The 15,611-nt window shown below is 41.0% G+C and overlaps 1 protein-coding gene across 13 annotated transcripts in view; it reads left to right on the forward strand.

Annotated features, from left to right (window-relative positions):
- Window positions 1-15,611, forward strand: part of NEDD4L (NEDD4 like E3 ubiquitin protein ligase) — a 166,923-nt gene that overhangs the window by 74,297 nt on the left and 77,015 nt on the right. For 9 of the 13 annotated variants that reach the window (XR_010069120.1, XR_010069121.1, XM_063320557.1 and 6 more), the window contains 4 exons: window positions 2,693-2,746; window positions 4,991-5,125; window positions 5,228-5,411; window positions 6,254-7,473. Coding sequence is in view for 11 of the 13 variants with exons in the window: in XM_063320557.1 (XP_063176627.1) it covers window positions 2,693-2,746; window positions 4,991-5,125; window positions 5,228-5,411; window positions 6,254-7,473 (1,593 nt within the window). In the remaining 2 variants the exon portion in view is untranslated. The remainder of the gene's footprint in view (window positions 1-2,692; window positions 2,747-4,990; window positions 5,126-5,227; window positions 5,412-6,253; window positions 7,474-15,611) is intronic. The other 4 variants (XM_063320566.1, XM_063320567.1, XM_063320568.1 and 1 more) reach the window with 2 other exon arrangements.

Raw genomic sequence — 15,611 nt, forward strand, 5'->3', positions numbered from 1 at the left:
GCTTGTCCTGGTGTAATTGTGCTTCTGCTTCTGTAGCGATGGAACGATCAGCAGAAATTGGCATAATGTTAATTAGAAATGCACTGTTTCCTAATTTGGGATTGTAGAGTAAGTTTAGAGTTAATTCATCTGACAAATAAAAAAATTCTTTTACTTGAAAATGTATTTTTAGCAGAGCACGTTTGCTGTGGTTTTAAAATGTTAATGCAGGGGCAAATAATCAGAGTTATTTTCAAAAGCTGTATGAAATTTAAGTTATCATGGCAAAAAAAAAATGAAATACACATGTTGAGAAAAGACAGAAAAAATAATTTCTCTTGGCCTTTATGTTACTTGCCAAAAAGGTCAAAATATGTGTGTTTTTTTTCCCCCGTAGTTCCATTTTTATATTTCTAGATCTTGCTTAAAACGAAAACCAAGTCATAGCTAAGACTGAGTGATTTTTATCAGAAAAAATAATTTTAAATATTTGAAAGTGCTAAAGGAGGGGTTAAGACAGTGATTATCAAAACCAACATAATATAAATGAGAATGGCAATAGCAACTTTGTTATTTAGTTGCTGAAAATATTTTTCCAAAGAAGAATGACTTAATTTTAGTGCAGCTGTAACTTTCACAAAAGCAGGTTAGGTAGAATTTCAGTAGTTTTTAAAATTTAATCTTAAACAGCTACTTGAGAAAAGATGTCATTGTAGATTGTTAAATACGGGCATTGTATTGAACGTTGTTTACAGAGTCTTAGCAATTGGCCGTCTCGCTAATAGGATCTTTTAGATAGATAGTTCCCACCAATATAACTGTTAATACGCAGGGTTTTGGGGTTTAAGTGGAATTTTTATTTTTAAATGTGTACCAAATAGCTTTTCTAGGTTTTGCAGCTGGGTAATACATATGCACAATTATCTTTATCTAATGAAATCTTTTGATTTTTAAAATGTACTCAGAAGGGAAAAAATGGACTTAACACGTTTTAAAGTTCTGCAGAGCCATAGTAGCTGTCTTGACACTAAATTACAACCGGGCCTAAGGTTTTCTATTTTTATCACAATGGTTTTGATGTTTGCCCACCCAACAGCAAGATTTGCTGTTCCAGAGATGGCTCTACCTTGGCGTAACTTAAGTTACCTGCCTGTCAAAATGCAGAGGCATTTCAATACCGTAATTTCCCTAGAAAGTCGTTGCCCTAGTAAGAGAGCATTTTATGGTGAAGCATTTAAATGTCTTTGCCTTCAGCATAGAGGACAAATTATAGAGACAGGTTGCCATCCTGCCCATTGCACAGGAAAGGGAAGCAAAAAAAAGTTTTAGGCTGTCAATCTATTTGAAGACACTTCAGGCTCTCCCAGATCCAATCCCGACTGCACACATGATTCAGAAATGGATGACCTCTCCTCCGTAAGCCCATCTCTATGAATACTGGTCTCATAAACATGCTGAGTTGTAAGACAGACTGTAAGGAACAAATTCACGTGTTTTAAAGTGAAATATATTTCCTCGGGATTAAGCAAACTTGTTACGTGTATTTATGCTTGTAATTTTAAGTGGTATTATTCAGACTAGTCTTTTTAATTGTATACTTTTCCCAGGAAAAGAGAATACACAAAACTGCCACAATTAGTGTTGCTTAAACTACAGATCTAATTCATAAAAGCTCTGTTAAAACACCTTGAAAATCCTAGACAGTAATGTGAATATATAAAGTAACGCATACCCCTTTTTGTGTGCCACAATTCTCTGATTTCTCAAAACTGGCAAGTCCACTGCCACCCCCACAGAATTATCAGCCCGTTGTGGAATATTGTTTCTAAGTTTTCTTAATTAAACAAGTTGGACATAGTGAAACGTGGCTTACAAAGGTTTTCTGAAAAGAATATAACAAGTGGATGAAATACTATAGAACTCTTTTCTTGTTTAATTGTGGCTGTTTTGTCTTTCTGCCAGAGTTTTTTGTTTGCTTGTTTTCCTTTTAAATGTTGGTAATCTTTCTGCTTAAATTTACTTCAATGTAAATAATTTTCTGGAGGTGTATTTGCTGTTTGCAAATGTTGGAGAGACTTCTGTTGGCTTTTCCACAGGCATGTGTGGTACATGGGCTGGAAATGGTGAGCGATGGGCAGTGCGAAATACAGATGATCATGGAATTCTGAAAGAAATGCAGTAAAACTCTTGCTCCCTCTAGTTTAGTTGAGCTTTGCAGCTGTAGAACAAAAATCTGGGAGCTCTGATAATTTGTCCAACCTGGGACTTGTTCCCAAGGCACAGCGCTTGTGTGGCAGGCCACCTCTCCTGAGACCACGGTAGCTTGGCTGGTGTGCTGGAGGCAGCTGAAGCCACCCCGCTGGCCCTTCTGGCTGCAGCACGTGCTGCGGTAACATGGGAGAGAAGCATCTCAGCGTGCAGCAGCCCTGCGTTCCTCTTCCGAGCTTTCTGTAGACAGAGAAGTGCAGTAAGGGTCTTGCATTGAACGCAGTAAGTGAGGGCTTTTAGTGTTAACTGCTGGGCTAACTGCAAGTTGCAGTAGGGTTTAGAAACGAAGTGATGTAATGTGCCAGTTCAAGTAAAACTAAAGATTTACACAAACCCCATTAGTCCTGTTCTGTTTGCCTTGGTTTAATCACTATGAACTAGTCCCTATATATAGTTACCATTAAGCTCATGAACCTAAAGTGATATTGTTTTAATTTTCTCGTAGGTAAATCCAACCAATCATCGTCTCCTGTTTGAAGTGTTTGATGAAAACAGATTGGTGAGTGCATGTGTTGATTGTGTTTGACTAATCACAAGGCTTTGCATAACGCAGCTGATGAAAATATAACAAATCTTAAGGGTGATTTTTTGCCTGTTGTTTAAGTAAGTGTGATAAGAAATGTAACTGGAAGCATTAAAAGTATCTGGGTTTTGGGACTAATAGAGCATTAAACACGATAGTAGTACCCTGTTGGATCAGACCAAAATGGTCCTCCTTAACCCAGTATCCTCACAGTGAAAACCTCATCATGTTCTTCCTTAGGCATCTCCACTGCAAACCAGTAAAGTCACAACCTTTTCAGTCACCTCCAAGGCAGCTGCTTCATCCCCTGGTCATTTTAGCGTCTCTTTCCTGTACCTTTTAATACTTCCGCATCCATTTTTGGGATGTGGTTGCCAGAGCTGCACCTTGTACTCAAGATGTGGGTGTATGAAGGTTTCAGGTAATGACAAAATCATGCTCTCTGTTTTCAGTTCTCCGCCTCATAATGCCCTGCATACTGTTAGTGGTTTTAGTCTTGAACTGGATTTGTCTGATGCAGTAGCTCTTCTAGAGAAGTCTTCCAACATCTTACTGCTTGCTTTGTTATGATTAAGTAGATGAGGTTTTCACACAGGCATCTATGGAATAAGCGACCCCGTCATTCGGAACATACTAGGTTAATATGCCAGTGCAATGGCCTGCTGGGTGAATGACTCCTTGGGGGTTTTGTCGGTTGAGAATTGTAACACCATCTCTTTGGTTTTGAGATCAGGCGTTAATGTTTTCTTGGTTGGGTGCAGTACAACCTCTACAAAACTTGTTTGCTTTGTGAAGATTAGGATCAGTGTTGTGAAGATCCTTTTATTCAAAAAACCTCAGTATGGAAACATCTGTCTTCAAAAAATGTATTCTTTTTCTCTGGCTTCATATTAAATACAGAGCAAAGAAAGACACGCAAGCTGTAATCTTGTGGGGAAAAAGAGGACTTACAGCTAAGTGAGTATATCTTCCTTTAGGAGGAAGTAAATCGGTAAATCCGTGACAGTGTGTATTTAGAGTGGGCTGACTGTGAGCATATTTATTGACATAAAATGATCACTTGCACTATTAAAACTGTCCTGTGCCTTTTGAACTTAAAAGGACATCATCGGTCGGTTCTTCCCAGCGTTAAGGCCCTTTTCCATTGCCAGTTGATGCAAACAACGCTGCAGCAGAACTCCTGTCACCGTAACTGTGTGGCAGTGGCTGTAAGCCCGGGCTCGGGGCTGTGGTGACATTACTGCATGGCGTGCATGTGGATTGCTGGGGGTTGGAATATGTTTGTGTCAGGGTGGAGGACAAAGCACAGCTCCTGGAAGAGGCTTGGCTCTGGCCTGGAGAGGGCAGTGGCACAGGGATGTCTGTGGGTGACAGTAGGGGTGGCAGTGCAGGAAAAGAATTCTATCTGCAGTGACAGCTGAGAAATGGTTTTGGTAGACTTGTTTCAGATATATTGCTTAAGATTTTCAAGTTTCTGTGTGCAGTACGTGGCCTTATACTGATGGTTTCAGTACTTCTTTATTGTTGAAGTGTTTTCCTTTGTTCTTCCTGTGTCCGTACTTCTGATGGCAGTCTGCCCTTGGGCTCGTAACCTCCTTGAAAGGCACCAAGCTGGGCCTTAGGAGCTGTTTTTTCCTTCCAGAAGGTGTTCTGAGCTACTGGCAAAGCAAGTACATTGGGGTTTTTAGAGCAGCAGATTTCCATCAGGTTGTTTACAGAATTGAGGAGTCATTCAACTGATTATTTTTGCTTTACTCTGAAAAACTTATTGTCAATGCTTGCATGGTTTTTATTGCAAGAACTTTGTTTCTTCTTCATGCTCCCAAATTATCGAAGCACTTTCTGTCTTTGCAGTGCGTCCTTCCCTTTCTGTCTCCCAATCAAAATAGAGAATATATGATGCGAGCTTCATCTTCTGGCAAAGAGAGACTGTGTCCTTGGATAATACATTTTATCTGAAAAATAAGATAAAATGATACCAACACCTGTGCTTCCACAAGGCAGTGTACAATACTGTTGCACTGTAGAAGTGATTCATGTTTTTCTTGTTGGCTCATAGTCCACTTAAAACAATAGGGGATTGTGCTGTCTGTTGGCAGTTTTATCGTTTTAAGCTTCCATTTCTCTTGCGATTTTCCATTTTCTGTCTTTTGAAAACAAGCTGCTTGCAAACAGAGGTTTAAATGTCTCGATATTGACCCTCCACCTACAAATTTTCAGAGCTGTTGTCAAAACTTACGCCTTGAAGTTCTCCCGGGGAGCAAATGGCCATGTATTGAAACGAAGCTGCGCTTCTTGTTAAACAGTTTCTTTTCCAGTATGCGCTATGAGTGCAATTGTGAGCACTCTTCAGATGTGAGTATTCTCAGACCGCTGAGTTTCTGCGTTGTAATAGAGCTGATTTAGGGTGTTCAGTTTATGTTTTGGTGTATCTTGTTTGTCTGTTCTTCTTCTGAGGTCTTTTGGCTCTCGGAGAGCGTAACTGTACTCCGTGCTGGCAATCACACTCGTGGTAATATTGCTAACTTTCTCACTGGAGGCTGGCCAGCAATGGGCAGAGTTTCTGGACGGTGTTTTAGACAAATCGGTACAAAACGACATGCAACACCCGTCTCCGGTTTTCCCTCGTCTTCACTGGCTGGTAAAACTGAAAAAGAAACTTTGTCTCCTGCCATCTTGCACATTCCTGCTGTTTTTATTGTGTGAGAAATCTTTGCCATATGTACGATTGCTTTGTTTGTTGTAATTTCTAATTCTTAAAAGGGACTGCGCAGGGTAGCGTAGGTTATATTGCATTCATAGGGGCAATGTAAAAGTTGTGGCTTTTTAAAGGCAAGAAGTTTGTTGCTTAATGATGTTATGAGCTCAGTTAAAACTGAAAGCATAACCGTGCTATATTTACTCGTGTTCTGCCATGATAGCCTAATGCTGTAACACACACCAAAATGTTAAGCGTGAAATAATTTTTCTCATTTGCCTGTGGAGTTGACTTAAACTTTTAGCACTAACTCTGAGTGGTTTTGCTGTAGTTAAATTTTGGTGTGTGTGCTTTATACAAATGTGCCGTGTGAATATGATGTGGTTTAGATTTATAGCGGTGCCGAGTATGTTCGCTGCCTTAGTCAGCTGTGAGAGCTCTCCCGCTGGGGCCGCTCCTCTCTGATGGAAAAGGAGCAGCTGTGAAGGTGCTGTTTCAGGCTCTCGCTGGCATTAAAAAAAAAAAAAAAAAAGGAAAAGAAAAAAACCCCAAACCCCTGCTAGCTTACACTGGAGAGGGGGAACCAGGCCACGTGACTCCCACCATCCTACCCTATGTCCCAGTGTGTAGGAGCGCTGATTGCTCTTACCCAATCATGCCTGGAATGCTGCTTGCCACTTGGGCTATTTCTGCTATCTGTCGCTATCAGGGCTGCAGTGCTAACAGTTTGGCAGATGGGACACTTTTTCTTGGAGTTTATGTCTTTGGTTTTTAACTTCTGGCAGTGCCTGAATTGTTGCTGTTCTCCCTCTCCCTTTCTTCTCTCTGTAAAACCATGGCCCATCGGCTGCGGTTTCATTTTGGCTCTGGGCGAAGCAACACAGCCCCCGAATCGGAGATCCTCGACCGGGAGAGAGAAGATGACATTTTCATGGCATTCCACACTTTGCCAAGAAGAAACAGTCCTCACGCCTTCTCCCGACATGGAGCAGATTATGGTGGTGGCGGTGATTTGCAAGAAGTGGGCTCCTTAAAAAGGAGTACATCCATGTTTATTCCCCAGCTGCTGAACAGTATTGATGTGCGTCCAACGAGAAGCTCGTCAATGCAGATCTCTCTTCAGCGCAAAGCTGCGAACGGCTGCGCGGACGAGTGCGCAACCCTGGAATCGCCTGAGGAAACGCTTCCTTGTAAATTCTCGGACTTCAGGGAGCATTATGCATCCCCTGTTGAAAACCGTTCTCCAAACAGTCCAGAGGTGACTCCTGAAAATTCTCCGCCCAGCCTGACGGAAGAGTTAGGGCAACAGATTAATGGAACTGTTTGCTGTAATCGTAGAATATTTTGTACTATTCCTTCTAACAACCAGAGTGAGGATGCTTCATCAACTACCCAAGAAGGTGAGGTAAATGAAGCAGCTTCAGGCTTAAACATAAGTGGCGTGAGGATTCAGCATCGGGCTTCAAGTGCAGATGTGCCTCAGGTTACTCTACTACCCTTTGGTACTGAGGCTCAAAATAATGCACCCACCCCTGAACCCCGGCGTTGGTCTTTGCAACATGTGCCAGATATGTCAGCAAATTCAGGGAAAAAGTTCTTTGTTCTCCAGTTACAGCAACCGCAGGCAAGTGGTACAGGTGCAGGAGGCGAATATAACTTTGGTTTTACTGGAACAAAAGGGGACAGATTGGTCAGGTATCCTCGGATACGGCTAGGAAGGAGTACTTCCTACCCTGTCCAGCCACCAACAGAAGAAATTAGCCCCGCAAATAGTGGATTGAATTCAGAGCTGCATGGAAATGGCAGGAACGGGTCGGAAATGTCTAGAAGCAGTTCAGTAGAGCGGATTCCTCAAGGGCAGGGATGCTTGTTTAAAATCAGACCAGATCAAAACACGAGGCAGCAGCACTTCAGAATTCTTGTCACCCGTGGTCCTGAAGAACAAAATCAGGTTGTTGGTAAAGAGGGTCGTGGCACCCCTGGTCCTACAACAGCCAGCACCGCGGTAAGTATGATGCTGAGTATGCTATGCTATAAAATACAGGATTGCTGTAGAAAGGCATTTCTAGGGTTGAGGCAACTGAAGCACTTCCATTGTTAGCACTAGAATGTTCTGCATTTCTCTGGAGCAAGCCACGAATCATCTCTATTTCTAATCTAACGTAACTTTGCTCTCAGTTAATGATTACACCCAGTGTAATATTTTGAGATCCTAATGTCACATGTGTTTTCTTAATTCAGTGTTACATCAGCTGGAAAGACTTCTAAAAATCAGAACATTGAAATGGCAAATTAAGTGCTCGTGTTAATTTAGGTGGCTGAGACCTTGCTGCATGAAGAATTCTTCATGCTCTGTTTTTAAAAACAACTACTTTGACAATTTCTAAGTATAATATACACGCGTGCGTACTTCATGATTTTAAAATGTCTATTGTAATGCAATAAGACTATAGGAAGACTGCTAAGACTCTAGAAATCTTACAATAATTCCAATCAAGATACTGACTTAGCAGATAAGGTACCAAGAAATTAGGAAAAAAAAAAATCTTTCTTATAGTCTTTTTTTTTTTTTGGCCTTCTGGAAATTAAAAACATGTCCTCTTTTTTGTGTGCCACAAGTCCTAATCAAACAACTGCACAAGTAGCTCAGCACAACTTAGTAGACTGGCTTGTTGTTTGTATTGGCCTTGATTTTGCTTTAAGATGACAAAATTAATCTTCTGGGTTTTTTTGGTTATAAGGGGAGAAGATCGATGTTTTTAAGCCACTTTTGAAAAGACCAAAGTAGGAATGAAACTTAAGGGTTTAGATTAGTCATTTGCTTAAATTGCTTTCCTGTGCAATCTAACACTGCCCACTTGAGTTCCTAAGCCGAGTGATGCTGTATATAGAATAGTAAGCACTCTGGCTCCAGCTGTGAAAACAGAGTCACTAGAAGAGATTTTGGTCTTCAGTGCCCGCGTGTGCTCGTTCTCTGCGCTTTCCTTCGATGAAACGTAGCACAGGGACAGCTGCTCATTGCAGCAGGCCTCTCTGATGACTCTGCAGCTTCTCAAAAAGCTGAGAGTCCTAAAGTTATTCCAGTATAACCTTCTCTTTAGTTTTTCAGTAGACATTGTGAGTAGACAATCACAAAGTTGTGCTAAGCTTTTATTTTAAAAAAGTAAAATTAAAAAAAAAATCCCTTGCCAGTTACAGGTTTTATTTCTGTCTCTGTAAGCTAGCAGTTTTGTTAAGTAGTACATAGTGTCTCTCCTGCCAGCCTGAGAACATCTCAGCAGGAAAATTTGGAATGCAGATACGTCACCGATTTTTTTTCTTCATTTGACTTTCATGTATGCAGTATAGTATGTTGAGCGTTCTCATACTAAAATGAATCTAACTCTCAAACTAAAAATGAAACAGAAGGGGAAAAAAAGTATGTCTGATTTTTCCCTTTCCTGTTAATTATCCCTTGTTCCTTCCCAGTCATAGCTGTTACGGAGAAGCACCATAACCAATTCCATAAGTAGCTGTAGTGTGTCAAACCCGGTACTACAGCAAACAGAGCTCTACAGGGCTGTGCAGCTTGCAGAGATGTGCCCCACTGTCTCTGCAGTACTTTTCATTTTCCTACAGGAGAGAGATGTGCCCCCCAAAGTCACTTCTTTGATCTTCACTGTAGTAGTGATTCACATACCAAAGACATACTTCAGTGTTTCCAGAGGAGAATTATGAAATTTGTTCCTGTGTGCTCTTAGTTTTAGTTACCATGGGAAATCAATTTAGTCAGCCGTGAAGCATGGCAGTCACACAGGCGCTCAGTCCAAATGGTACTTGCATTCTTTAGTACAAAAAGCTTCAAAAATAAAGAATTAATTGAAACTTAAAACTTTTTTGTGGTGTTTTCTCATATTTGTAGTAAGCCCAGAAATACTGTGGGTAGAGGTGATTGGCTAGGCAAGATGCCACAGGAAGTGTGGGCAATGAAAGCATTTTGGTGAAAGTTTTGCTTTATTTTGTCTACATATAAAACATTCTTTAGTAAGGTGTCATTTTTAATCCATCCCACAGAAGTTTGTTTGGAGGACCTAGGATACTAAGCAAGGGTGTGCCTGAAATATTTGCTCTATTAAGCTGAGGGGAAAAGTTGTCATGTTTTATAGTTGTTAGCTTAAAAAAAAAAAATCTCATCTCTTGCAGTTAAACAAGTTGGTGTGTATTTGATTGATATCGGGCATGGGCCTGGGGCTGTGAGCAGCTGCTACAGCCGTATTTATCTTGAGTGCAAACATTCAGGCGGGCGTCTGCAGTCCTACTGCTCCCAAGTGTTTATGACCTTTCAAATATCTTCTGTTTTAGACAGAAGCGGTTTGGGGCAAGCAGGATGTATTTCATTACAAGTCATTATAAAATATTAAGTAAAGCATGAGCTTATGTCCAATTGTGAAAAATTTTATTTGGAAGCCTTGTTACAAATTCCTTTGACTACGATGATATTTATATGTAATGCAGTAGGCTACTGGGAAGCGTGTGTGCGTACTGGGGCATATAACAAATACTCACATTGTTTATAATTGGGGGCTGTGAGTGCATAGCTGTATTTGTGGGAAACACTTCAAAAATCTCCTGTCTTGGACAACTGTTTCAGAGACCTGACAAAGGCATCTTTGTTGTGATAAAAATACAAAGTGCCTTAACAAAATGTTGTAGTATTAGTATTGAATTATATTTAGTTAACTCTCGACTCTTCATTTCTCACAACTCGGCTTTTATTTTCCTTCCTTAAAAATAATTGTAGAATAAATATTGTTGTGAAAGTACAGAGAGTCTACTTATGCTCCTAAAGATCGCAGCTGGGACTGGGGCATGTAAACCCAAAGGAGCAGTTCAGCAGTCAGGAAGGGTTCTGGGTTGCGCGGTGCCCAGAAGACTTGGACGTGGGCACCTCTGACGTGGGCCTCTTTCAGGCTGGTGCTGTGTGGCAGACCAGCGACGGGTTGCCTGACCTCTAGCTGAGACTCTGTCTTTGGCAAAAGTTACTTTACACGAAAGCGGAAGCAGGTTGGTGAACACGTGCCGTGCACGTGGTGGCTTTCATAGGGACTCTGTGGGAAGTGGCTAGAAAGGTCCTCTGAAGAATGCGGAAGTCAGCGGAATTAAGGCACTAGAACCGCTGCTCCTCTGCCTCTCCCAAAGGCTGTAACATCCACTGTCCTGCCTCTCTCTGCCCTTCCTTGGAGCTCATGCAAAACTTCGTGCTTCTGTTGATACCCTGAATTTTGGTGGGGAAAGGTGTACCAGTGCTGCTGTTTTAACGGAAATGCTTTCGTGGGAGACCTCTGCCTGTCATTGAGGCAGAGAACTTCAGATGTGTTGCTGCTGAGCTCTGTGTTTGATCAGGAATAATTTTTATCACCTAGAGCAGAGCCAGCTTCAGTTGATAAAACTGTGCAGGGGAAAGGCAGAGTTGTTTGCTAGAATCCTTCTACAAAATTAGTAATTAGCAACTGGCAATTGCATGACCGCAATGCAGATGAGAAAAATGTAATTAAAATGTATTTTAATGCATTATTATATTATGGCATAACGGATTTTGACAATTTAATTTTTCTAAAGGAGATTAATGCTCCTCTTGGTTCCACTCGCCGTTTTTCTTAGTTTCAGTGATACCTCCTCAACGTAAAAAGGTTGCTAGTAACCCCTTCTTACCTTAGTGATTTCCTGTCAGTGGGAATAGATTTCTCCCAGGGCAAAACTTTGCGAAGAACAGATAGTAATCCACTTGGAAAATTGCTACTACTATGTGAGTTTTAAACCTTGAACCATCCTCTTTCACATCCCACTAGGAGAGCTACGAGTCAAATCTGTTTAATCATATTGGGGACTATTTATTTGTGGGCTTGACCTAAGAGAAAACAGGTCAATGAGATTGTTGATTGATTTAGAAGAGCTGCTGGTGAAAATTTGCTAGTCTTCAACGGTGTTACTCAAATAGTATCTAATGTTAAATTGTGTATATAAAAGATGCACATTTCTGCTCTTTAGGATTAGAAATGTATATCTAAAGAATTTAGCACTTCTATAGACCCTCCTTACATACTGAGACACTACGAGATTTCTACCTTAGTTGGCCTGTGAATTAATATCAGATATATAGGAGCTTGTGTCCAGAAATGCATACAGATTCTCCATGCAGAAAACGATACAAGGCTGACCCATCAGCTGTCTATATTGACAGCAATTTGTCAGAAAGGGAACGTGATCATGACGTACTATATCATATATTATCAAATAGAAGGGGAAAAATGCCAATTAACTTGCCTTATAGATTGGTGTTTACTGTGATCCTGTTTTTGGTCAAAAGCTCTTGACACACCATGCTTTGTGATATTCATAGTCTGTGAATATGGAAGTCTTGGGATAGTTTTGTGGTTTTTTTTTTTCCACAGCTGGGGAAAAAAAAATCAAACAAGGGAAATGCAGTTTTATTCAATTTCACACATTGGAAAATTTGTAATACATTTAAATTAAAAATAAATACTAGTTAAGGGATGTCCAACATTGTGCTTTTTTTAGCTTGAATATTTATTCTTTAGACAATCTCACAAATTACAGTGTTTTCAATAGTGGCACTAAAGCAGATACCTGCTATCTTCTTTATATTTCTATATATGGCTGCCTCGGGAGTCACTACTCAGTGTTGTGGATCACCGTTCTCTAACTGGAGATAGTTTTCTGTGCACAGTGATATTCGAGGAAGAAACATCTGAATCACTGTTACTAGCTAAGCCTTTGCTGCAAGAAGCAAAAGAAAATGAAATAAACTTCATTGTGTGCAGTCCTTTGAAGATGATGAATTTGTAGAGGAGCTTCGGTTGGCAGTATCTTTAAGCTGTATCTCTACCATAGTATTTCCTTTCCTTACCCATTTGTTTCAAATTTCTACTCTGTCTTGGATCCAAGAATTTCTTATCTGGCAATTCCATAGCCTGGCTCTAATGCTCAAGCAGCAATTCTCCACACTTGCCCTGTGCTAAGCCTTCATTTCTAAGGCAGGTACCACTGTATGACAATTAAAAAGGGCAGTGGAGGAATAACATTGTTCTGCATTTCTTACCAGTGTGATTTGCAAAATATAAGCCATGTTTTGGTTAGTATGAAATTCAGCTCTGGGTTGAATTTTCTGGATTTTTACTTTTGTACATAAACTGATCCATTTGATTAAAAAAAAAAGAAAAAAAATCCTTCAGTGTTTCACTGTAAACTATGGCAAAGTCTGAAAGTCTCTTTCCTGAGATAGTACTGAGACACCAAATGGTTTACGTATTGCTGATTAGCACAAGAAAAATTGATGCAAATCTTTAAAGATGAAATGAAAATGATTCCCCCCCATTAAGCATTGCAAGAGTTCATTTGTTTCACATTAGCTAATGCAGTTGATAGAGATCTTAATTTTCTCTTTTAGAGTGGCTCTTCTTGCCCACTTCTGTGGTCATTCCCCAGCCTGCCCTTGACAGGGTATTCAGCACTTAATTTAACATCATTCATCATCTTTAACTAGCCCCCACGCTGATACTTTGCTGGGACTTGAGTTGATAAGGGAAATGGTGGTGCTTTTGAATTGGAAAAAAGGTTTAATTGCTTCTCTTACAATTTCTGAGCCAAGTCCAGAGAACTCTCTTCTCCAAGTCTGCCCAAGTACTCCAAAGAATAAAAAGACAAAAATGGGACAAACCCTGTTCCTAAGGAATATGGAACTGTTTATCTGTCTGTCCTGTTTTCTCACGGATGATGAAGTATATTAGAACCAGCAGCCACTCCAGTAAGATCTATTGCGCAGAGCGAAAACTCAGTTGGCATTAGAGATTCTCCTTCTGTCTGTCCGTGCACCCATCCATGCAGGCACAGCGGCAGCTGCCTGTGCGGGAAGTTCGGAGGGCTGCAGCTTCCACTGCAGAGGTACAGCAGTCTAAATGGTACAAACCAAGGAAAGCCAAATTGTTAACAGTTTATTTGCCAGCCTTCGTTATACCAGGAGCATATTCTTGAAAATTCAGAGGTCTTTAAAACAGGCAAAAGCTATGTCAGAAGCGTTTCTTCCCAAGTCTCTTCAAGAAGAGCTGAACCAGTGCAGCCGTCCTGCCACAGGCATCAGTAGGCGAACGGCGTGGAAAGTCTTGTGCACCTTTCAGAGGCTGCTTTCTCAGCCGTGCTATGCAGGACTAACGCTCTTCTCTATTGCACGTGTCGAAGTTTGGAGACCTACTTCAGGGCCTGCTGTCTGGACTTTCTAGAACATAATTCCTGTTGCCCTTAGCTAGGTGTTTAAAATAGTTCAAATGAACAGTGGTATGAATATCCCGTCTCTCCAGTTGCTCTACAGGGAGTGCAGATGCCTACCTGGAAAGCCTCTGTCCTGCGCAGGCAAGGACTTTGTTGACATCTGCAGGTAGAGGTGAAGTCCATCCCTCAAGTCTTTTTAGGTTTTCTGTCGAGGACAAAACCGATTCTTCTTCCCTCCTATCTCCCCAGGAAGCCGACCTCTAAGTTGCATGGCAAGAAAGTATCTCCTGACCACAGTAGCCTGTGCCTAGAGATTACTGCTTTTCTCATCCTTTTCTGTTCAGGGATCCGCCCTGGTCTACAGCCCACTTTGGGCATTTCGCTCATGTGGAAAAGAACCAGACACACCCCCCTCATTTTTTCTTTCTTTTCTTGCTTCCCTCCAGAAATCACCTGGCCCCCTTCCTAATTAGCCTTTCCATCAGCTTGCACATCTGTTCTGAAGAGACCTCCCTGCCCTGGCAGGGGCAGGCCATCGGGTTCAGGCACGTGCAGAGCAGAAGCTGGTGTGACAAGACGGAAAGTACCGAGGAGCAGACTGATTTTTGGTCTTGTCATGTCTTTTTCCCGTGTGAGTGGAGGACAAATAGCACATTGGAAGTGGTGCAGATGAGCTCGCACGTAATTTTCAGACAAGTTTTTAGAGAGTCAAGAATTGGCAGTGCTGTCTACCCTGTCCCTACACATTCTCATAGTTCCCTGGGAAAAAATTCTGCATTTTATTGTTTGGCTTTTTTTTTCCCTGAAAGCTGTAACTTTTTGCTATTTCTCTGTAAAGAAATAAGAATAAAACATCGAGCAGAAGAGATGGAAATAACATCGCTTTTTAATAGCAGTAATAAACTATTTGCTTCTGCGTGGAAAAATTGTGTGCTGAGTTTCAGTACACAGTGATCTCTGTAAAGCTGAGTTTATAAGGCCCTCAATTTATAATGGAAATGCTGACGCAGTCTTAACAATGAAGGTGCCAGCCAGAGCAGCTCTGCTACAGATCTAGCCACAGAAAATTGCGGATAATAAACCAGATACAGAGTCTTGATTGCTTTTTGTACTATTTAGCTGTTTTCTTATTTGAGAAAATCCGTCGAGTAACGAAGAATTTAGGAATGTGCACGTTTCATGACTGCTCTAGTTCAGAAAGCTATTCTAATTCCAATCTATCCTGTTTACTTAGTTTCCAGATTAAATCTTGTTGTAAAGTGTGTTACTGCATACGCTAATCTAAAATCTGGTGCTTTTATCTTTTTTTTTCATCTAACAGGATGGCATTGTTAGCTTCCAGAGGTCAAAAATTATGTACAGAAAAATATATTAATAAAATCAGCAGTATGACTATGCAGGTTTCTGTCTCCAAAAAGAATGAATGAATAAAAAGGAAAAACCTCATCCTTGCTCTAGTTAAATCGTCTGATGCTATAAACCTAGCAAAAGGCTGGGCTGTGTCTTACACATGTGGGAGCAGCAAATGCTAGAGCTGAGGTCCCAGGCACTGTCACTACCAAAATACCCCTCCCTTCTCCAGGTCTGTGGTGTGCTGGCTGCTCAGGCCCTGGGGGCAGGGGGGTACAGTGTGTTGGACGGGAAAGTCTAATGAAAAACTTGCTTCTGATGAGATGAGTTGCGCAAATAAAATCCCGACTGCCCTGTACACTGTGGTGTAAATGCGGAGTTTTGCAGTCGCTTTGGTAGAATGCTTCATCTTCCCTTTCACACCAGGCTGAAAAGAATAACCTCCTGGGTGACTTGCATTTCCAGGCTTGATGTACGCTAGAAAAGGAAAAGAGAATATAAACTTTGTTATAAGGTGGGATTTTTATC

This window comes from Chroicocephalus ridibundus, chromosome Z (genome assembly GCF_963924245.1).
Source record: "Chroicocephalus ridibundus chromosome Z, bChrRid1.1, whole genome shotgun sequence".
NCBI lineage: Eukaryota > Metazoa > Chordata > Aves > Charadriiformes > Laridae > Chroicocephalus > Chroicocephalus ridibundus.